Raw genomic sequence first — 25489 nt, forward strand, 5'->3', positions numbered from 1 at the left:
TTAAATCGTCCTTCAGTGTATTGAGCTGCTGCATATTTAATGTTTATGAGTGTTTTGGGTTAATTTAATAATAACACCGACTAATGCGTTGATTATTCTGTAACGGTTGAAAGATAAACAAGTAAATAAATGTTAGAAAAAAACTTTGGCTGGGATTGATGATTTCAAAAATCATTATAAAACATTTTATGTAGCTTGGCAATGACGTGGAGCGGTTGCTGCAATCGGTCACGCAACGTAATGGAGAGTACGCAACCGTACATTGCCACTAGTACTCGATGGGTTCTTAGTGGCAAAAACCTTGCCACACTTACACGAGTTTCCAGCAACCGTATCAACCCTACCATAACTCTTTAAAAAAAATTAATCAAAAAAACATTTTTTTTAAGGAAGATTAATTTGAAACAATGGACGGATATTGGTGAATGTATTGATTTGTAAAAGTATTATATTTATGGTAATCAGTTCATATTATTTTATATAGGTAACCAATACTATAGAGATAATGTATAATTGTACAAAAATAATCAAATTAAATGTATGTGTAAAAATAACTGATTAATAATAACAATAATTTATCATAAAATATAATAGAAAGGTTAAAAAAAAGTAATAATAAACAATATTATCGTAATAAAGGTATCTAAAATCATTAAATGGAATTAAGTGAAATAAAATAATGAATACAATAATAAACGAATACCTGAAATTATATAATATTTTAAAGCCATGATGGATTATTATTTAGAGTAGAAAATTGAACAGTATAACATTGAATTGAACATTAGGTAACATTTAGAGTACCTTAATAAATACACCAGAGTGACCGACTGGTGTGGTCACAATGAAGACGGATTACACTCACTACTCTTTAACCGCCTTGTAGAACTTGGAAACAAGACACACACACTCTAACTGCTTTCACTAACCCATACTTTATGATAGGAACTTCTTGACTGGAGCATTTGCTACATAATAGTCTACCACAATGACGACTAAATAAAAAAAAAAATATGATTGTAAATGAAACAAAATAAATAAAATATGTTTTATTATGCGTCGTTACTTACCAATGATGCTTACGCATTGTAAACCCGAATTTCAATCCGCACTCTTGACACACTTCACATCCGTCCACCCAAGGTGGCTCTTTTGTCAAACTATCAAGCAATCTAATAAACACAAAAACGAAATAACAATGATTAAACTTCATAATTAACACAGAAAAATATGGTATTTACCTAAACAATAATTGAGTAGTAGCCATTTGACAGTTAAATATAGTGATACCATCGTTATTCATCGCTCCAATGCAAGCACCAGCTTTTACTAAAGTCCTACACAAATTTCCATTGCCTTTCATGTACGCCAATAGTAATACTGCAAAATGTTTAAAGCATTAATATTTAACCATTGTTTTAATTCTATTCATAAAAAATTATTTTTATACCTGTATTTCCCTCAGCATCTTGTACTTCAAGAGGGTATTTTGGCATGTATTCTAGAAATACTTCACATATGGCTGCTGAACTCTCCTTACTATACTTGGCCAGTTCATGAAGTGGATTCCGACCCTTCAATGTCAAAGCTTCAGCATTGATTTCGGATTCGCCCAGTAAAGTTTGAACCACTTGTAAATGACCCTCACGACAAGCAATATGCAATGCATTTTGACCTACGTGGGAATATCAAATGTGATAAATATACAATATCGACATATAAATTTAAACATAAAATATATACACATAACAAACCAAGATAAACATTTGGAATTTCCAAATGTTGTGATCTTAAATATTAGAGCGCATTGACTTATGAAACTGAAAGGTATGAACGCTATATGAGTTCTAAAAGTTTGTTTTTTTTTTACAATATTTTAATTTTTAAGAGAGTTATAAGCAAATTGTACATATTAATATTATATATTATATTATATTATACTCATAATTTGTTGAAATACTAAAATAACGTAAAAATCCAACGAGAAAATACAGGTACTGTTTTTACCTCTAAGTTTCATAATAAGTTTAAACAGTCACTCTAATATTAAAGTTATCAACATTAAATTGGAACTAAAGAACATATATTTTGGTGAGACTTGCATTAGTAAGATAGAGACAATACATACAATGTACTCTAAATTTTGTAAATAATAAGTTTTTACTGACCTTCACAATCGACTGCATCAAAATTAGCATTATTATTTAACAGAGCGATCACAATTGAAGCATGTCCAGCTTCACTAACTACATGCAATGCTGTCCTCTTCATCGTGTCCTGATCGTTTACCTAATGTATAAAAATAGTTATAGTAAATATAGTAAAAAGTTTTGGAAATATATGAAGAATTTGATAAATATGTACCCTGGCGCCAGCTAAAATGATACTGCGCACTAACATTTCATTGCCTGTCGCAACAGCTAAATGAAGTGGCGTAGTCTGTAACTCGTTTTGAACTCTTGAGTTGACATCTACACTGACCGACAACAAGAACAACACGCTTTCAATGTCACCTTTTTGGATCGCCATGTGCAAAAAGTTGCATCCCTTGTTATCAAACTTGAAATAGAAATATCATTAGAACATTTGCTATAGATCTTAGTATTTATATAGTTTACTTGTTCTGCGGCTGCTGGTAACTTATCCAATATTGATCTAGCCGCTTTGTCATTACGACATGTCAGAGCGGCCGCAAATGGAGTCAAACCGGTGCGATCTCTCTTAGTAAGATCAATGGATGGATGACAGAGGAGCAAAGTTATAATACCTGCATGCTGGTTTTTAATTGCCACATGAAGAGGAGTTTTATGTACTGCATCCTGTAAATCAAATTTAGTAGGTATTAACTTACATAAATCAATAGCTTCTATTATATAAATTGGACTCAAAACCCTTAGTTAAATTCTAAATCTAAAAAACTACTAAGACTAGAAGTCTTATGATTCTAGTTTAAATTTATATTAATAATTAAAAAAATAATTTGTAGCCATAAACGCCTGAGGGAAAGCAGGGACATTAGCCGTCATGGATTTTTGAAAATGTATTTAAAAATTTGAATATACTGTGATAAATGTATTACTATGTAACCAATTGAAAATGCGTTACACCAAGACAAAAAGGTCTCATTGTTATAATAAAATCCTGTTAAGCCAATTTAACAAAATATATTATTATGAAAAATAAACTTGATCCCCCCTCCCTATTCAAATTTCTGCAAGCCGTCATTAAATTATGAAGAAGGATGAGATGTAAAAACTAATACTTAATACATTTAGTTTAAATCATAAAATTTGTTTCTTGATTATTTAAACAGCAAAAACAGTACCTACATTATAAAAAATAAGTAAAATATATTAAGTAATAATCATAAGCTCAATTAAGGAGAAGTAGTATGTAGTATTGAGCACTTGCAAATTATAAATTCGCACCTGTATAATGTACAGCTCACAACATATTATTATTGCATGAGGCAAAAAAGTTTTAACCAAAAAAAATGAATTATTTGTTTTTTAATATATTTCATTATTTGATCAAGAACGATACACATATACCAATACAGACGCAAGTTAAATGTTCAAAAAATATAACATGTACATTTGGAATATTTTGTTACCGAAATTAATTTGTTTGAAATAAAAATATTATTTAAATTTCAAATCCATACATTATGCTTTTATTTTATTGAATATCTCCTTTTATGATATGAGAAAATATTTGGAAAGTGGGTGTAGCCTTCCTTATGTTCTTTATATTTTGGCACCACTAATTTGCCTTTTTGAGCCTAGATATTTTGTATATAACTATTTAAGTAAGATGTATATACAATTCTGAATTATATTGTTCACTTTTAGGTTTTTCTATAATATATTTTAACATTGTTTTTACATTAGAAATATAAATTTTAATGTATAAAAGTACCTTCAATTTCATCATAAAAAACACTTTGATTGTATAGATAATTTAAAAACAAATGAAATATAAATCAAGTGATTCAAGTTTCAGAATTGTAATGATGGAAGAAATACATTTACTTGATTCTTATGTAAACATCAGTTGTTTGATACATAAATTAATATTTTAGTAATGTATTTATTATTTACCCAAGCATTGACATTGGCTCCATGTTCTAACAATGTTTGAACTACACTTTGTAGGCTCCAATGACAGCATAAGTGCAAAGGAGATGATTGATCTTTTGACTCATCTCCACCACGACCACCCGGTCCAGGCTTGCGTGGACTATTAATATCACAGCCGCTGTATTTGGAAAACATTTCACAGTTATAAGTAACAAATAAATGCAAAATTACAACATGATTTTACCTTCGAATAAGGAAACGAGCAGCACTTTCAGAATTTTCATCAATTGCTCGATGCAGAAGGGTTTGCAGACATCCATCTGGGCCTTCACTCCACGAATCTGTGTCAACGCCATATCTTAAACCAGTAAAAGTGTCATGTATAATTATGTTCAAATTAATTTATCGAAAACCGGACTATTACTTGACAAGCGTAGAAGCAATATCTTCTTGATTGGAGGTCAAAGCAAGCCATAGTATGGGGTCACCATTTGACGAAGGTACTGCCATATCAACACCACGTTTGCATAATTCTTCAACCACTATGTTCTGGCCATTGATTGTAGCTAGTTCCAGTGGTGTTTGATCATCTTGAGTTCTAAAATTATAGTATTGTATAGTTCATAATTTTATCATAGTATTTACATTATAAAGTGTATTTGACTTACTTAGCATCAAAGTTTGATCCTTGTTTCACTAAATACAGAGCAGTTTTTTCATCACCTTTCAATATTGCTTGATGTAGAAGTGTCATACCTTCACCATTTCTCATGTCGATATCAGCGCCACCTGTTAAAGGAATTTTACAATAGTTATGATAATGGCCGAATGTGTTAAATGTAATAATGTGCATTAAGTTTACCAGCAATGAGATCAGGTACAATGTGTTGCATGTCAGATTTCAATGCCAACGATAAGGGTGTATCTCCTAGTGAATCGCGTAGGTTCAAATTGACCATAGACAATCCATCTTTGGGTTCAGCAGTGATAGTATCTAAAATTGAAACCACAGTCAATCATATATTGTATTAAGGGGTCGAAAAGATAAATAAACGATTAACTAACTGTGGTGGTGTAACATAGCGTTCACGGCACCTTCCTGTTTGTTAATTATGGCCATATGTAATGGCGAAAGTCTGTACGAGGTCTGGAGACCATCATCTGTGCTCAATATAACACCATCGGGCGGTAATGTTTGTAGATTCGGGTTCGCTCGAAACTCGAGTAAACGTCGAACGAGACGTGACAGACCTCTTTTGCACGCGATATGTAATGCGCTTTCTCCCTAAAATCATAACAATTGAAATTTTTTAACATACAATAAGAAACTTCAATAAAAAAAAAATTGATTTCCTCACTAGTTTGTTTGTGTAGTTGATGTTATTGCAACGAGCCGTAATGAAGAGGGCTGCTTCTTCTAGGCTCTCGTCGGAGACGATGTGCAACATGGAATTGGACGTCTTCTTGTAAATCTAAAAAAAAAGGGCGAAAAAAACGGATACGAATTTAATTTCTAGTGTCAAGAATACATCAACGACAACTACTCACGGGATTGGGATTCGCTCCGGCGGCCACCAAACGGTTGGCGAAGCTGTCGTCGGTGTCGAGCTTGAGCGTGTTGATCAACGCATAGTACAACGGAGTGTGGTCGTCGGCGGTCTGAGCGTTCAAGTCGATCTTGCTCGACCGGGTGTGTTCGTCCAACAAGAGCGTGAATATGTCGTCGTTGTGCACCAACACGGCCAAATGCAAAGGAGTGCTGGAACGAAATACATAAAAATCTATCAACTTCAAACATTGTTTTGTTGGATTTTGTTAATAAACAATCATTGTACCCAATAATTTGTTTCAAGTTTTGAACACCTAATATATAGTTTACACATACTATACACAATCGTGTTATTTTCCATAAGGATAAAAAATATATGAATTTTTTTTTAACCAATTTTTGGTAGCATACAACTGTAGCAGTGACGTAACTACTGGGAGGGTTGTTCATTTCGGCGCCCCCAATATTAACCGACTTAAACGGTCCGCGCAAAACCAACAATATAGCTTATCTCCGTACTAGTTACAAATTTCATAATATTATAATATTTTGACAAATTAAAGAAAAAGTTTTTTAAGGGTAATTTTGCCCTGCAATAAAATCTTAACCCCCCGCTCCCTTAAAAAAAAAATTCTATCATATCTCCAATTATGCGATCCACAAATCCATCTGACAATAAATCGGACGATAATAACAGACGATTTAAGTGTTATTTGTCATTAATAAATTACGATCGTCTGCACGTATAATATATATTATAGGTCCCAGGGCTGGGCACACTCACAATCCTTGGCTGTTGGGGAGGTTCGGATCCAGACCTGAGTCGAGCAGCGACCGGGCCACGGCCGTCATGGCGGCGGCTGCAGCGGCGGCGGACGTCGGTTCGTCTGGCGTCCCGTAGTGCTGCGGCGTCGAGCTGGCGATCAGATGCAGCGCCGTGTCGCCCTGATCCGGCGTCACCGAGCTGACCGACGCGCCGTGCGCCAACAGGAAGTTGGCGGCGTACGAGTCGCCTCTCTGCACGGCCAGATGGAGAAGAGTGTGTCCGGTCCGGTCGCGCGCGTCCGGATCCGCCTCGTTCTCGCACAGCATCTCGGCGATACTGGTCTGGTGATCGCGCAGCGCCAGATCCAGCGCCGACTCGCCCTTGTTGTCCAGCCCGTTGATCTTGACGCCCAACTGCAACGGGTACACAATAAGTCAAATATCAATTTATGTACATTTATACATCGTATGGGTCGGAATTGTGAGGGGTGGATCATTCAACGTATAATGCGTTTCAATTATTTCAAAAAAAAAAAAAAAAACAATATTTTTACTATTTTTTTACGTAATGACTTTTATGTTTTTATTCTTTTGAATGATAGCATACATTTTTTAATATCACATTCCCAGCAGAATAATATCGAACAATATTTGGAGAATTTCTATTTTCTATATATTTGTGAAAACAAATATTGGACAGGTAGGTTATTATTAGTTATAAGCATTTAAAATTCAGATGAGAGGAGTAAATAGTCCAACATTTTGCGGGGCACACTTGTGCCACTCGACTCCGCTCATCTAAACTTTAGTAACTTGTGTATAACTCATGAACTAATCATCCAAAATTAGTTTTTTGTGCATCAAAATATCGAATATAACTATTTTTAAAAATTATTCTGCTTTGGAATAAAGAATTTAAAAATGCATTTTGTCATAAAAAAATTAAGCAAATTAAATAAAAAATAATTATAACAAATATATATTATTAAGAAAAATGTTTTCTAACGATTGTGTACAAAAAAATATTTTTAAAAACATTTTTTTTTTTTTGAAATAATGAATGTCCTACGTTAAATAATTATACATGGACATAAAAGAACCATGGTGGAGCGAATATAATATATCGGGAATGGAGTTGATACAGATGCTCATAAAACAACGTTTAATTTAAAGGACAAGCTGTAGCACACCAAAACTGCACTCTGAAGAGTTACATTGCCATGTCAAGTGTGAAGGGTGGGGATGGGTGATGAATAAAATATCATGTTGAATAAATATTATAATAAATAGTAATACTATGAATTAAATTTGTTTAATGTTAAAAAGTATTGTAACAGTGCTTGATTTGTTGTGCCATAAAATGTTCTCCCGGGCTGCAGAAAATCTGTTAACGGCACTGCTCGGGAGGCTTAAGCTCATACACACTCCACCCCGAAAATGGCTCTTCTACGCGCCACTATTACAGGAAGACAAAACCGAAATATATACCAACATGTCGTTTGAACATAATACTATCGATCTAAAGTTTTTCGAAAACAAAACGCGAGTCTACGTATACACATCACACGACGTACTGAATCGAATCCCAATATTATGTGTGCATAGAGTGAACAATATTATAGTAGGACTATATAATATTAATATATAACACGTCATTACAATAATTGCAATGCAATAATAATATACATTTTCAAATGCGCGCACCTACTTAAACACGTCTGCACCGAGTCAACAACGCAACGGTGTCACGATGACATATTGTTTTGTTTTAAAACAGATATCGTTTGTTGTATAACAATAATATAAACTTTACACATACACGGCTATATATAAAAAAAAAATTACTCAAATATACACTAATAAAAACTCGTCGATTTTTTTTTTCGACCTTCGAAATTATGTTATAGTGCCGAATGCCCGAAACAACTATTTGGTGCGGCGCTACTGTAGTGGATGCGGGGCCCAAGTTAAGTAGTTATAATCGTGATTGTTCGTAGTTATATAGTGAAAATAATGGCTTAAACGACAATTGAAGCAAAGATTTTTTCACTGCACTCGAAATTATATTCATTTTTGTAACTACTATCTTAATTTTTGATTCTAAAATAATTTTTAAAAAAATCTTAATAGGTATGGCAGAAAACATACAAAAATTTAAAATAGATGTAATATTAATCTAGTATTTATCATACTTGGACCATTTTCACAAATTATAAAATATGTTGATAGATTTATATCAGGGGTGGCCAACATGACTATGTACGCGAGCCACATGTATTAATAAAATTATATCAAGAGCCAAATAAAAATTAATTGTGACGACTATGTACTTAAACTTGAATTTCTATTTACCGACTTCGAAGAACGATTTCGAGACCTAAAGGCATTAAAACCCTCATTCGGATTTTTAGAAAATCCATTTTTAGTTAATGTCATTGAAAAGGGATGTCCATTATCACATCCTATCATCACAAATAAAGCGGATCTCGAAATAGAACTCTTGGAGTTATTAGAAGATGAAGGTCTTAAGCAGTTTATAAGCAATTGTCCCTCTATATTGGAATTTTGGAAGCATATTTCTATATTAAAATACCCAAATATTAAAAACTGTGCGGTAAAATTGATATCAATTTTTGGAACGACGTATTCATGTGAATCACTTTATTCAACAATGAAAATAATTAAGTCAAAATATCGTTCAAATTTTTACTGATGATCATCTTACAGAATTACTAAGAACTGCTCTTACATCAATTCAACCAGATCTTAAGAAGCTTACTAAAAAAGTAGACACGAAAAAAATACCACGCAAACAAAATTAGCTTAATGTTTAATTTTTTAATTTATTATTCATATTAATTAATTTTTTTTTTGTTTGATTTAATCTATATTCTATGTTCTAAGCCTTAAATAAATACAATAAAAACATTTTTTTATAAATGTATACAAAAAAAATTAAAATATTTTGGTTTTTGTAAATAAGACCGCGAGCCGCATACGACTGTGACGAGAGCCGCATGCGGCTCGCGAGCCGTGATTTGGCCACCCCTGATTTATATACTAATAAGTAATAACAAACATTTTCCTGTCACTGCATAGGGCATCTCCCATAATACCTTCCGCAATCTTATTATCTTACTATCATAAGCCTTTTATATCGACTAAGAGTCCACAAAAATAAATGACTAAAAAATATTCGTTCAAATTTAGGTAGATAGGTACGTCAACATTTTCAGAAAAATGATCAGCTAAATAATTTACAGTAGAAAAGGGTGGTTTTCATTTGGAAAACGTTTTATCTCCACGGGACATTCCTTAAGAAGTATTAAAATTTAAAGAATTAAAAAGTATAGCCTTTTAATAAAATTGGAAAATTCTGGATATTAGATTTTGAATAACTGCTTTCTTGAAAAAAAGAGAGGCGAGTTTTCTTGGTGAATCATCTTGTATGTGACCAGTGCCACATGTGCACTGTGTGAATTCACCATCAAATTATTTGATATATTACAGGATTTTCGTAGGTAGCAGACTCATTGGATAAATCACAATATATTGTAGGTATTAATTAATTTGTATACAAAGTGACCATTTTTTAAAAGGTTAGCACGATTAACATATATTATTTAAATAAAAGCTATAAACAAAAAAAAAACATATATTATTTCAAAATATGTTAAGTGATAAACGATAACATTTTTTAAAAAAAAATTGACACTTTAAGATACACTTTGCAACGCTGGTATAGGTATTAACAATTTACCTAGAACCGGATGAACTATCAGCTATATATTAATTTTGAAATATCAACATAAATCTATAATTTTTATAACCTAAAGGTGACTGAACAATTGTTTTACAAGTAGGCAAACATTTAGATACCATAATGCGTACCTTAAATAAAGTCAAGATGAATGAAGTGGAACTCAAAAAAAAATTGGGGGGTACTGCGCCCCTCACGACGATTCAATTTCTTCAATAAAATTTAAATTCTCATTATCTTAAAAAAAGAACTATTCGTTCAATAATCGATATATGATCAAATTGTCGTTAAAATATTCTACATAAAATTATTAAAATAAAAACCAACAATGTATATTATATTGTTTCTTATTTTGTCAACATCAAATATATTATAATAGAGGTAGGTGCAACAAATGAGGAATATACCAAATGTTAAAAACACAATGACATGTATAGCATGTAACTTATTTTTCCAAGAAAAAGCTGCATTAGTTAAAATAAAAACCACTCTGTATAAACAACAAAAGTGCATATACGTTTCGACGAATTGCAGCGGCGCGCTACTCAACACGACCCTAATCTTTTCCTACATATTACCGTATTAAGTACGAGGCACTTATTCGAATTCGAAAGTGGCGAAATTAATAACCACCAAATTTAATGTTCGTATCGTAACTACTACAATAGGTAACCTAATATACAGTAGTATGAAGACAGGCGTTATTACGCCGATCAGTGCATGAGATCAAATTAACTAAACTGCTAAACCACCATCGGGGAATTTTGCAAATCATCGTTTTGGTCAATATTAATTACTGCATATACGCTATTATTATAAGCAGCATAATAACGATCAACGGTCCTTAGAAAGGCAGCGTAGAAAGTTTTAAGTCAAACGTAAATGCATATTTCTCGAAAATATAATATATATAAAACGTATTATATATTAATATGTATAATAAAAAATCTCCGAAATATCCGTTCCGAATATCCGTCGATATTATTATACTTCTTCTACTCGGCTATACCTCATGCTTATTGTGCGTAACTAATGTTGTGGCTTACACAAAATCTGTGCACGATAGACCTATATATAATATACACTATTTTAGCACCTCCGCATAGTTAAAAAGCTGTTGTAAATGCTCAAAGGCAAGAAAATAACGGTACCTAAAAACATACATACTTATTTAATTTAATTGGATTTGCGTAGGTATATTCCTATATAATTACAGTTTCGGAATAAAAATTGGTTAATACGCAGTATCACTATAATATGGTCATATGGTATATGTACCATATGATTAAAGAAAGGAACACTTATATAAATTTCATATTATTATCAACGCATGAGGTACATCTTTACTTCTATATATTATGTATTTATGTATAATATTTATTAAGAGGACACACTCGTCATTTTTTGTAAAAGCCGTTTTGCTCAAAAAAATCAGACAACAGTCATAGTTATAACTTACAAAAAACCAAATGTATTGAAAATATTTCTTGCGTCGTACATCACCGTAGTTTTTATTTATACGATTTCATCATATTACCTACATAAAAAATTACTATTGATATTTTTGTCTCTTTTTATAAGTTGTATATCACTTTGAATAATTCATAGTGTTTAAACATATTTAAGATTTTTAATTTTAATTTGTCTCAAAATGTCATTAAAATTGCCTATATCAAACGCCTTAAAAAGCGAATGTTCAAGGCAGCCTCATACAGCATATTATATGCATTCAAATTTGGATTTTCGAATTAACTGAATAATACTAACGGTAAAACTAATTTATCATTCGTTTTCTTAATTCATCACACAGTATTATACATTGATTTTAAATCGAACGTCAAAATCTATTATTTGTAATCGCTAGGGCTCAGATTTCAATGCATTTGCATTTTTTGTTTTGGGATATCTTACGCGATGCTTTCCAAGCTACAAATATGTATAAGTACTTTGCGATCTTACCACAATATTTTTTGGGGGCATTTTTTTGCTTTTTTTGCATTTTTAGTGGATTATTTAGTGGATAATTTTTAGGGCAGTTTTTGACAGTTTTAATGTATTTTTTAATTTATAGGACATTTTTGACCTATTTGTCGTATTATGACTAAAAAAATTGACCTCATTGAAATATAAGTACTACACATAGTAGTATAATACTACGTAATATAAATTATTTTCATTTTGAACTATTTTAACTAAATTAACATCGGGTTTTCCGGTTTTTATAATCTTTATGTTACACCAGAGGTTCCCAAACTTTTACGACCACGGCACCCTTAAAAAATTGTTTGTGTTTCGCGGAACCCTAATGTCTAATCCAACTCAACTACAATTTTTGTAAATTAAAAAAGGAAAATCAATTCCTTAAACTCTCAAGTCCAAATAATATTTTAATAATACTGTTAATGACTTTTCATTATTAAACTTAGTTTAAAAAAAAAATTTCAATCAAACATTTTTTAAACAACAAACATTAAATAAACATAATTTTCTCAATAATCTCATATATCTAACGGAACCCTTGACATTGTCCCACGGAACCCTGAGGTTCCGCGGAACACACTTTGGGAAACGCTGTGTTACACCATCCAATTAGCAGATTTTATTGCACACAACTAAACTTTTACCGGAGTATTTTCTTATCGAGCGATAATATTATATTGGTGGTGCGCGTGGCCGATTGTCGGACGCTTTCAGTCGTGCTGCGTATTACATTGAAGGTACTTACTGCAGGTGTATTTCACATGTTACATATTTTACATATATTATTTAATTCGCATTTTATATTTGTACAAACCAAAATTGAAATGCCTAAAGTAAAGATGCCATGTTCGGACCGACTTCGTGGATACGTAAGAGAATATGGTAGTGATGTGTTTTCTACGGATGGTCATAATTTAATTTAAATTTATTTATTAAATAATGCATTTTTTGATATTTTTAGGGCTTTTTTTAGAGTTTTTAGGTCATAAATACATTTTTTTCATATTATTAGGACATTTAAATCCAAGCCCTAGTAATCGCTAATAATTTACAGACTTATAGTTCAGAAGAGGGAGAGAGCGAAATGGTTTCTCAATCCAATCATATATATTACATAATAGGGCTCGTATATAGAGCTAACTACAGGACTCGTATTCATAATATATATAAGTGTGTGTGTGTGTGTGAGTGTGTGTACTCATATTATATACAAATACATTTTAAGAAACATTTTTTTTTTCGAAAAAACAAAAGAAAGATAATTAACATCGTCTTCAGTCACTCAAAAAACATTTCACGTAATATTACATATATATTATAGTGTATCATCTATGTACGTGCTATCTGCATAGTGCACGTTCTCCTCACCATACCTACGTACACCCCCGAGAAACATAATATAATACGTCACGTGATTTGAAACAAACTGCGGCATACACCACGTCACAAATTAGATCCTCAATGAACAGCATCCTGTTCCAGCACCGTGTACACATTTAAGCAATTTATAATATGGGAACTACAGTGGATTTTGTAAATTTATGTAGTATATTATTACCTTTGCAGACAACGCGAAGTGACAATAGTCTATGAAAAAATTACAAAATATACCTAAGTATAACATAATATATAATATATTTTAGTTAAGTATATGATCTTCGTACCTATTCATCATATTCCAACGGACGTTTTGGTTCAAAACCGTAATAGTTACACAAAAAAACGACTGTATATAATATAGGTATATTATATATAGGACATAGGTAGTAAAAATATGTAATGAAGGTTATTTTTTTTAAAGCAAACACTCGTTGTTTGGATAAGTTTTAACGTTCTTGCCCATTTTTTGTCAACTATTTCGAACGACAGAATAATCCGAAAATGGAATAATATGAAATAAAAAATGTATTCAAAAAGTAAAAACTTAAAAAAAAATAGTAAAAGTATGAGTAAATATTAAATATATTAGAAAAAACCATTAAACACAAGTTTTTAAAAATATTAGTGTTTCCCTCTAAATAAATTGCTCTATAGTATAGTGTATATATATTATGTATAAGGACTTCAGTAATTTACTAGCCCCGACACACCAATATGTCGTACGATTATTGTACGATTTGTACGTCTCTCCCACTAGGAGAAATCGTTATTTTTATGAACCATGGAAATCGATTTTCACTTTTCAGGCAATCATTCTGCTCCACGAAGGAATACGTATCGTTAAAATCATAATTTAGGTCATCTTAACATTTAAAAATGTAACAAAACCTAAAAAACCATTGCAGCGTATCATTGGGCGGTAAGATAAGATTCGAATACGGAATAATAATTATTGACAATCGGTCGGACAGTGTAATAAGTAGGACTCGGATTTTTTAGCAAATGCTTCTTTTGGGGGGAGTATGATAGAAAGATAATTCTTATATATAAATACGTTTTGAATCGTTCCGATTTTAATGAAGTACCTAAACTTTGTTTTGCTTTTTTCCACAAAACCTACTTTTTATTACTTTTCCCCTATTTGGTTCTTTTTTCTATATTTTTATACATTTTTCTTGAAAATTTGGATTAAATTAATATTATCAAAAATTATAAAACCAGTGAAAAAACAAGTAATTAATGTATGACTGATAAAATAACGATGGTTATTGTGCCAAAATAGTTTTATCTACAATTATCTATAGTTGTATTTACGACTCAAGGAAAGTGAAAATAATCTGAATTATACCTGCGTATTTTTATAGCACGTTCCAATACTTTAGTTGACTGGTAAATATCAATCGACAATCAGTGAGGTATAGTGCTCTCTATAATCGTCAAAATGCCAAAAGTTAAAAATTAAAATTATATTAGCACCTATTAGTATGAGTTTTAATGAAAGTAACGTGACTAAATATATGGTCGTAAATTCCTTTTTTAATATTTAATTTTATGTGTAATTGAAATTTGTTTTTTAGAATTAAATTTGATAAATGCTTTTTTTTGCTATTTTTGGCAACTTAAAATGTTTTTTTAATGATTTATTTTGCTACAAAATCCGAGCCCTAGTAATAAGTAATAACGATGATCCGCCACAGTACGATACTTATGGGAAGGAGCATATAGGTATACCGTATACAGTGAAACCTCCACTAACGGACACCTCTCAATAGCGGAAGTTATTTTGGGAACGGGGACATTTTTACTACTTTTCAATGGGAAAAATTCCGAATAGTGGACATTATTTATTTGAAAATAATACGTATTTACATTCGTATATACTCCTGTAATAATGTAATTACGATAACAAACTCGTTTTGGGACGATAAGATTACGACAAATTCAGTCATTTGTGAAACGTTTATGAGTATTATGACAAAAGTATGTCGGAAAAGCACGATTTGTCAGCTGTAAAGAACGTTAGTCATTTTATTTCATCAATTGAGGTAAAGAGCAGTCTTATTTTCACTTCTGCTGTAACATTAGCGAATGCAATTATTAATGAGATTGCAGAGAGACAGTGTAATTATAAAGAGACAAAGCTCACAGATTTTTTCAAACAGAAATAATTTAAAAAATACATGTACATAGTTTCGATTTTGATTATAAAAATACACTTTAAATAATAATAATTTGTAAAAATATAAAAAAAAATGAATCCCCTCTGAATAACGGACACCTCCGAATGACGGATAAAATTTCGGTGACCGAGAGTGTCTGCTATTCAGAGGTTTCACTGTACATATAGGTACACACATCGACAGTTTCGGTCAAAACAAAGAAGAAGAAAACAGAGATTGGGCCTTTAATGCTCTACAGTATATAACAGAGAAAACGATTCGCTTGAATTTTTGACCATATAGCTAAGTATTTTCTAACGAACACGCGAGGAACACGAATATGCACGATTTCCCTATACATATTTAGATACACAGCTAAATGTCTGTAACGTAGGAAATTTTAACATCTAAGTACCTTTCCATTTAAAAACAATCAGTAGGTAATCGAATTCACTTAAGATCTTCGTAGAAGATCATGGCTGGTCTTCTGTGTACCTTTATAATATAAATGATTTCGAACCACGTTTTGTATTATAATTTATATAGGTATACACTACGCTGGACAAACACGACAACAGTGTGGTAAACGACACATTTCATTGAGCGTGCCAAAAGTACGATTTGCTGGCAACAGAAATTAAAAATTATAACAAATTTTTTACATGCCTGTCGCTATAATAACATTAAATAGTGCGGTACGTGATTTTTCAAGAATGGAAACGAAGAACACGAAAATGGCAGAGAGGATCGAATTTCCCGTTGCCGTCTAGCGTTTTTTCAAACATATAACGATAATAGTCGTATCACATAATATTATAAATTGATGATACGAATCTTGGCGAGAGGTCTTTTAGTCGGAAATAAAACAATACGTTTGGGCACGCAACAGGTGGTATAACCGCGCACGATGCCCAAGTATATTAACAATATATAATATAATAACTATGTATTATGCATGTACAAAACCGACGCATGAACGATATTCCGATTGTTATATTATTATAGGCGAACGCGATGTACATTATTAGTAAAATTACGATATTTATTAATATTATTAATAAACATACTGCATTGATGACCCCTCCGCGTCGGAAAAACAATCGAATTTAAAGATTATTATTTAGCGGTCGGGTTCAACGACAGTAAACATGCACAATCAACACAATTTTTTTTCTCGTAACATCATCTCTGCGTGAACGATAAGCGAAATACTCGGCTGATAAGTGTAAAATTATTAATTTATATTAATATATTAATATATTATCATAACTCCTAATCGAAAACCTCGAAATAGTTCTTCCTCCTGGCTTTCGGCGATATCCCAATATTTATTTTATTACATTAAATTATGGAATACAAAACGAGTGAATGATATCATCGAACTAATTCGCAACTGTCATCCGCCGACGACGCGCGACGGCGAGTGACGACGATAGACGTGTGCGAGGACGTCGAAACATTACACAATTAAAATAATAACAACGATAGTAAAAATATGAGATATGATATATTATAAATTATGATAATACGACGAATAAGCGTAAAATAAAAACTACAAGGACGTCGGCGCTAGAGCCAAGAATGCACTTTAAGCACGTGCATTTCCCTTGGGATCTCTCTGGTTGTTAGCATGAAAGCGACGATCGCAAAATTATAATAACACTATAATCAGCCGGGCGAATAATAACGGCTGCAAAAGTATAACAAACAGGACACTGCGCGAAAATATATCTGTCGATCCACACGATGAGAAAATCGCCGTTTGACCTATATAATATACAATAACTATTATACGCGTACTAATATATTATGACTATTGTACGTCATATATAATATTATATAGAATTACCAAATGATGACAAATGAAAAATATATATAAAAAAGCGTAGTGGGCCGGTACTGTATCATAGCGGGGAATGACCGACAAAACGGATGTTTTCGGCACGTGGTCCGGATCGGCGTAAGCGGAGTGTAGGTGTGCTCGCCGTATTAGATTTCGTGTTTTTTTTTTAAACACGGAACGACAGGACTTTGTAACATATAATACATCCAACGCAATAGTGTATACATTCACAATACTTGCTGTACGTATAGGCCATAGGGTATGAATGCAGCTGGTAACACGACGAGTTAGCTTTCGGTAAATAGGTGAAAAGTAAGGAAAAGTACCAAATTCGTCAACTCGTGACGTGACCGTACACGAGTGTAAGCGCGACACGCCGCCAATTAAGCGGCCGGGTAGAGTCTACATTAGCAGAAAAAGCACCGGAACCCAAAAATTTGAATTTGCTGATAGAATTTTACCCAAAGCAATTTTGAGTATCGAACGATTATCTAGCTAATGTGTCTCGAAATATAAATCAAGTAAGATAATTTAAATGGGTATAATTATGTAGACAGGTGTATAGTACTCAACAAAAAAATTCACCGATTTCCGTCGTCAGGATTTATATCGTAAATTATAAGGATTATTTGAGGAATTTCAGAGTTTTCATACGCAATTTTTAGGGGAGTACATTTAGCACAATCTCCTCCATTCAGAAGTCACAACCCAAATGAGGCACGTGCCACGTATAGACAGTAGCTCAATTCATTATTGGCAATGTCTTTGTTCACAAATGATATCAGTCTGCAGCTAGACGATGATAATATATACACGTAAGTACGTAACACGTGTTTACAGATAAAAACTACAAGCTTCAGTGGTATATCGTATATGAATACAATCGTAGTGTTATAGTATACGATTGAAGTTATCATTTTATTCGTTTTAATAAGCAAATGTCGTTTTTTTATACACAATAATATTATTACATCGTAGTCATCTGCACACGAAGGATGGTCTAAAACAAATACAAACGATTTGTATTCATAGGAAACGCCGCAAAAAATAACACACTTTAGAGAAATATTTTTTTTGAAAATACACGCAATATAACATTTCAGTAATATAATAATGTGTAACTATTCAAGCACGTACATATTATAATACGGATTGAAAAAAATTACGAGATCGGAAAATGCACGTAATCGCGAGTCTCGATCGTAGTGGACAACAGTCCGATAAAAATGCATAAACATATTATGTTATTATCATAAGTATGCATGATGAGGTGTGAATAACAATGTAACAACCTATCGAACACAAATCGCGCTAGCCGTGTAAGAAATCCAAATCGAACAAAGAGAACCAGTAAAAATTATTTAATAAAAAAACAACGTTCGGTATACACGCCATTACATGACAGTTGTGAGGAAAACGCGCATTACGTTAGAATACAGCTGCAATGCCGTGCAGATATCAAAAACAGGTGGGTCGTGTTAATAATAATAAAATGTAACGACAAATAAATTATTAGGTATTATTAGTTAGAGTTTTTTTTTTTACATAATATTATATAAATCGAGAAAAGTTATTAATAATTGTTTATTACACAAAATTTAAAAACGTGTAATCATATCATTCCCGGTTCTAATATGAAGTTGCTGTTATTGGCCTTGGTACGTACGCAGTTTACGCATTGAACATATTATTTATAATATGGTTTCTCGATAGTATGACGTCACATGTCACAATTGTCTATAATATTTATAAGTAGGTAGTTACTATTAAAGTAAGTGATTTTTCGGATTTCTGCACCCGTCACCGAGGCTTTTTTGATCGGAACCAAATTTCCCATGCCCGTTGTGTTTAGGAAGTAAGCATTTAATACAATTTTATAAAAATATTTACATTTTATACCGGATTGCATGAACAATCACTAAACGTTTAACAAATCAATAGTGAGCAAATGATCCATTAAACATAATTTTGTTGCCCATGGTTGGTCCAATAAAAATATGTGTCCGTTGAATTAATACATTTTTCATGCAACCTGGCCTTAGTTTACTAACTTAACAATATGACATACACGAATCACAATACACCTGTACGTGTTGTGCATATAGAGGCATGAGGAGTATACAAAAGAAGAGTTGGCGAGCTTATAAAAAGGCCAACCATTTATCACAGTCGAGAGTGAACTGAGAAATTATTTTATTTTATCTAGCGACCCGGCAATATAAGCGTGTATAGGTGAGGTACTGAGGTACCTAGGTTTTTTTCACTAGTTAAAAATCAAAAAATAAAAGTTAAACTTTTTAGTCCACAACTTTCCATCTTATTACTATAAAGTCCCTTAGGTACTGTGTCACAAACAATAAACCCTTCATTCCAATATATACATATTACATTTTGTAGAATAAACACCTATCGATTGTATTTATTGTATAATCATTAAACTCAGTGGTGGCTATCCTCAAAATAATGTGTTGCTAAGAATTTTTCTAACGATTTACCTACCTGTAAGAGATAGCTGGATTTAGTTGAAAATATAAAAAAAGTGGAAAAAATTAGGTAGAACAACGATTTTTAAAATTCTTTATAATCCTATAATCGTGGGTACCACAAAATACATCAATATATCACCTACAATATTCAATAAGATATATATTTCCAAATGTTTTGTTAGTTTTTAGATGATGTTGAAGGATAATTTGTCTGTTTACCATTTTTATTTTTGGAGGGAGGCCAAAATATTAAAATACCTCACTTTAAAATAATTATTGATAACGTCCTAATGAGTTAATACATTGATAAGTTATTACTTCCATTGAGCTGAATATTCTAGCGAATATATTGTTGAAAACATATTAGGTATATAATCAAAAATAAATGTGCATTAAGCAAAAGAATAAAAATCGTCTCGAGGGGGCAATTGCCCCTGTGCCTTCCACCCCATAAAGACTGGCTGCAGTCGACCGACGTTATCCAGTAAATACTAGTTACTACACATCAAACGCTTACAATAATAAGAATTTATAAATTAACATAGGTAGTTAGAAATATCAATAAAATAAATATAATATATATCTATATATAATTACGTGGTCTATACAGCAACATTGGGTGGACTAGAATGGCTGCTTAAGTCTTATAAACCGAGATCAGACGTATTATTGCGTAGGATTGTATTGGAACCTACACCGTTTCTCCATACGAGCCTACGTAGACCTACTAGTTACCTACTGACTACTATAAAATATACAACCCCTCTTTTATGATGCAAACCGGAAACATGGAGCACCATAACTCAGTACTTCATGTATATTTTATAATACGATTTGCTGAATGTGAAACTAGACTATGAAGCCCAATCATTATTCTTTGGCTTGCATGGAAATTACAAATTGCAATTTATCAAAACATTTAATGTATCACCATATATATGTTACATATTATAAAATCCAAATTCAACATTTGCTGAATGAAAACACTATTTCAAATAGTTGATGTTGGTTCGTACCATGCAGACCAAATATTCGAAAATCATATTATCGCTCAAATAACAATGAAAATAATAATTATACCTAATAAATAAATAATTTCTTTAATAATAAGTTACTTATAAGTTAACAGTTGTCAGTTGTTATAATAAGTCAACTTTCAAGTCACAGTACGCAGTTACGCAAATCCTATTGTGTATTGGCCAGCTTAGTAAAATTAGCAAAATATCACAATTATTCCCATCACCTATATTTGTGTATGTGCAGAAAAATAAATAAAGTCAGTACTGAGTACATTTTAAATCACATTATAGGACACGGGAAATAATATGATACACACATAATGCATTTATCATATTTAGGACGTACTCTAATATAAATAATCCTAAAAAAATAATAAAAATAAAAATGATCCTACAAAATGTTTTGTATTTTAAACACTATAAGCAATATATCTATTTATACGACATAGAACTATCATAACCAGCTACACTATATAAAGACCATTTTCCGAGGGGACCATTAAAAGTTAACTTGCACGCGTAAATCGAGTTGAAATATCGTGGCAAATAATATATAAACCTATAGTTCAGCCATATTGTCTGAATTAATAGCAAATTTATTATAATTATTACACCATTCGTATATGTTAGTAAATCAAATTGTGCAGCTCATGAAATAAGCTTTTAGTATTCATTAGTATGTTCTGGATTTCAAACATCTTTACATAATCGATGTGTATGATGAGCAGCTAGGTTCTAGGTTTCAGCAATTACCTATGTAAACATATTAGTACCCGTACAACAACACGATTTAAAGGCATGTAACAGTTTAAATAAATAAATATGAATATACATAAGGACGAATTCTAACTATTATTTTCCTTGGAGTCCTGCAGAATCTACTATGTTCTGACCGTTAGTGAATAATAAAGATATGAATTTTATTACATAAAGCAATAAGAGGGCAAAAGTCCCCATAACATTTTAATCCTTATAACATTAAAAAATTGAAAAACAAATCTTGTTAATTGGTATATAATCTATACAAGTACACCTACATAACCTACTTACATAATACATAATAACAAAGTGTTATACAATGAAAAAAAATATTTTATTTTATTATTACAAAGAACAATATTATTCTTTTGTTTTATCGCAACGTTACCTATATTTATATTTTAATATCATAATAATTAGACCAGTGAATATTTTACCTTAAATTGTTTCATACATTTATAATTTAAAAATTGATTTTTATTAGCTATGTTAATTCATACCATTGTTCTAGCCTACATATAAATAACATGTGCATACTGAGATTGTTAACGATTGGGTACTAAATCATCAATCATAAAATATTATATTTTTATTTCGAACATTTTTTGATGGTAAAGAAAATGTACAGATAAATATTAACAGAATTTAATAAATAAAATGTTTAAACAACAATAATGAAAAATGTATACACAATTTATTGTAAGTTCATTCAGATATACTGTTAACTAAAATTTGTTAAGTATACACTATACACTAACACCATATTTTCAGATACTTAGATTTTCCATTTAAGAGTGTTCTGGTGAGATACAAATTTCTTTTTTTGAAAACGTTTATGTTAAGAAATCAAAATTCGAACGAGTAGATTTTGAGTTATTATACTTTTAAGTACTAAGAATAATATCAGTGATACTAGATTTAGAATATAATATGAGGATTTATGTCGTATGAGTTATATTTATGATTATTTGAAAATATTGCAGTAGGTAGGTAACTAATGTTAATCTAATAACATTTTATGATTTATAATTGAATGAGTATAGGTTAAGACATAATAATTGTAGACCAAACATTAAATTTATTTTAATGTTTATGTAAAACCATAATTAACGACGATGATTATCATATTTAGTTCACTAAGTCCAATAACTTGGAAACTACTCAGTCTAATTTAAATTCAGATGCCACAGCATGTTTAGAAAAATCTCGTTTTTAACAATGTAGCTGGTACAATATAAAAAGAGTGCTGTTCTAGTTTTAAATAAATAGTTTGTACCGCAAAGCATAACAACCATAAAATGCTATACCAAAAAAATAAGAATTTGAAAAATGGTCTCTAATTAAACTTAAAAATTTCACAAACTAGAAATTTAATAAATGGATTATTCAAAGATAACTATGGATGGGGGAGATGAGCATGGTTGGTGAATCTCTCAATATACAGATAAAAAAAGTGTACAATACGACACAATTCCACAGTCGATTGTCATGAGTGCATACGATTGAGTATATGCATAAAGTTCAATATTATAACATAGCCCAATACCCACTACTACAAAACAATAATGTTATCCTTTACACAAAACAGAAAATTGGACGTAAGTTTCTGTACTGCACACAATGATAGACAGTATAGACATAATAGTAAACAATGGGATATGAGTACGTAGAATAAGACAGAGCACGAGTTCAACGGTATTACAGTTGGAATAGGTTTATTCGCTAGAATTGCTAAAAAAATACCGTTTGAGTATATAAATATAATTTACATATTAAATATTATTTACGTGTAGGTACACACGTAAACTGTATATAAGAACACATCATATTCTTCCTATTCAATTCAATATCATCGAACGACTAGAGTGCAAGGACACAATATATATTTGTGAATAATCTTGACCTCGTTTTGGTACTCCGAGATCATTAAACCTACAGAGAGCAGCTCTTTCATTTCTTTGGGAGAAAGTAGACATAGCTAGAATAGCAGCAATCCGGTTTGAATAGCGGTGCATTTATTTTTAAAGTTTTCTAATTTTCGAGAGAAAAAATTACAATTTATTTTCAACTGCAAAGTACCAATACGTGCAATGACGTCATCTATATATAGGGATATACGAACTTCTGTACACTATTATATTATATACTTGAATACACATAAATACAATTATATATTACAACAATTGACAAATATATAGATGTAAATTTAAAAGCATTAATATTACAAAGAATATCGTGAACGAACTGTATAATATAATAAAATTTAACTGATATTTTCGTCATTTAATGTACTTATTAAAACTTGCACATTGCCATAGGTACGAATTTTCTATCACGTGAAGACTTTTAATATAATACGAATTTTGATAAGCATGCACGTTTTTACTTGTTAGTGAACATTTTTAAATATAAGTAGGTACTACTTTTAAAATATTTTACAATTGTATGAGAACTTTAATATTTATTATTTATGATAGTGTATACTATACTTAAGAGAAAGGGATTCGTTCTGCTTTAATACATCCAAATTGAGACTTTACCCGTTACATATTATGTACACACATATATAGGATTTCTGAAAAACAAATTATGAACATATCTATTCTATATATACCTTTAAAGTAGCTGTTGAAAATATTGTAATTATCATAGGTTAGGTTAATGCTAAATTATATTTTTCATGGTATTTGTTTAGAAGAACACGTATACAAATTAAAGATGACAGTATAAAAGATACGTATAAATCATAGTTATCTGTGTAGAATACAAGGTGAGGGTAAGGCAATAAGTAGAAGGTGCATTGAACCGCATGTCCGCATATAGGCATGCAAACCGCAGGGAACCCGCTTATCGATCAATTTACCCCACGCATGAACGGGAAACTCTTTTGTATGTCAAATTTTAAATTGAAATTGTACATGAAATGGATTTGTGGTATAAATTAAATTATATAAATTAATAGTGTACGACAAAAGTTTTAGAATCATAACAATAATTATTATAAAATCTGCAGTTATACCACCTCGTCTACACGTATAATATTACAAGAAGTATTAAGCACTAAACATAGAATATCAGGACTTGAAAATATTAAAATAATCACGTATAATATATGAATTTCATAATCATAAAGATATATTATAAGCATATTTATAGCCACTTTTTTTAAATTTTAATTTGGTTTTTTTTTATAGTATATTAATATACCTATTGGGCGAGTGGAATTATTTTTTTTTCAAAAAAACAATTAGAATTTACCCAGCCCTTTCCCCTCTCTGAAAAAAAATAAATACCTCCATTACCTGCAACTAGTAACCGTCAGAGAATCCAAACGACAAAACCTGTTTTAAATATTCAACTTGCAATTTAAAAAAAATACCAATATAAATGTTGATAGTTATTCGTCATAGTAGGTACATAGTTTTTATAAATGTAAAAATATATAGGGTGATTCGCCAAGCATGCTCTTCTCCTTTTTTCCTTCAATAATCCAGTCGTTCAAAATCTGATTTTTAATTTTCAAATATACTATTAAAGACCATTTTTCAAATTCTTGAGATTTTTTATGCTACTTAAGGGATGTCCTATCGAGATACAAAATTCTGAGAACTACCTCTACCCTCCTTTACAATTGTAAATATTCAGTAGATAATTTTTTAAAAAAATTTGAAGCAGCAGATTCAAAATTCATAGATATGAGTAGTTTTGAC

The 25489-nt window shown here is 31.2% G+C and overlaps 1 protein-coding gene across 2 annotated transcripts in view; it reads right to left on the reverse strand.

Moving 5' to 3' along the window:
• Nucleotides 1-748: 748 nt before the first annotated feature.
• LOC111030372 (rabankyrin-5) overlaps nucleotides 749-25489 on the reverse strand; it is a 42004-nt gene continuing 17263 nt past the window's right edge. For both annotated transcript variants that reach the window (XM_022309814.1, XM_022309815.1), the window contains exons 7-22: nucleotides 6413-6807; nucleotides 5628-5838; nucleotides 5438-5551; nucleotides 5145-5364; nucleotides 4942-5073; nucleotides 4748-4868; nucleotides 4504-4677; nucleotides 4324-4437; nucleotides 4101-4257; nucleotides 2619-2819; nucleotides 2365-2559; nucleotides 2169-2289; nucleotides 1451-1675; nucleotides 1242-1380; nucleotides 1071-1172; nucleotides 749-995 (exon numbers count right to left, since the gene is read on the reverse strand). In XM_022309814.1, the coding sequence (XP_022165506.1) occupies nucleotides 872-995; nucleotides 1071-1172; nucleotides 1242-1380; nucleotides 1451-1675; nucleotides 2169-2289; nucleotides 2365-2559; nucleotides 2619-2819; nucleotides 4101-4257; nucleotides 4324-4437; nucleotides 4504-4677; nucleotides 4748-4868; nucleotides 4942-5073; nucleotides 5145-5364; nucleotides 5438-5551; nucleotides 5628-5838; nucleotides 6413-6807 (2745 nt within the window). In that variant the 3' untranslated portion in view covers nucleotides 749-871. The remainder of the gene's footprint in view (nucleotides 996-1070; nucleotides 1173-1241; nucleotides 1381-1450; nucleotides 1676-2168; nucleotides 2290-2364; nucleotides 2560-2618; nucleotides 2820-4100; nucleotides 4258-4323; nucleotides 4438-4503; nucleotides 4678-4747; nucleotides 4869-4941; nucleotides 5074-5144; nucleotides 5365-5437; nucleotides 5552-5627; nucleotides 5839-6412; nucleotides 6808-25489) is intronic.

The sequence above is a fragment of the Myzus persicae genome, unplaced genomic scaffold (assembly GCF_001856785.1).
Source record: "Myzus persicae strain clone G006 unplaced genomic scaffold, MPER_G0061.0, whole genome shotgun sequence".
Taxonomy (NCBI): Eukaryota; Metazoa; Arthropoda; class Insecta; order Hemiptera; family Aphididae; genus Myzus; species Myzus persicae.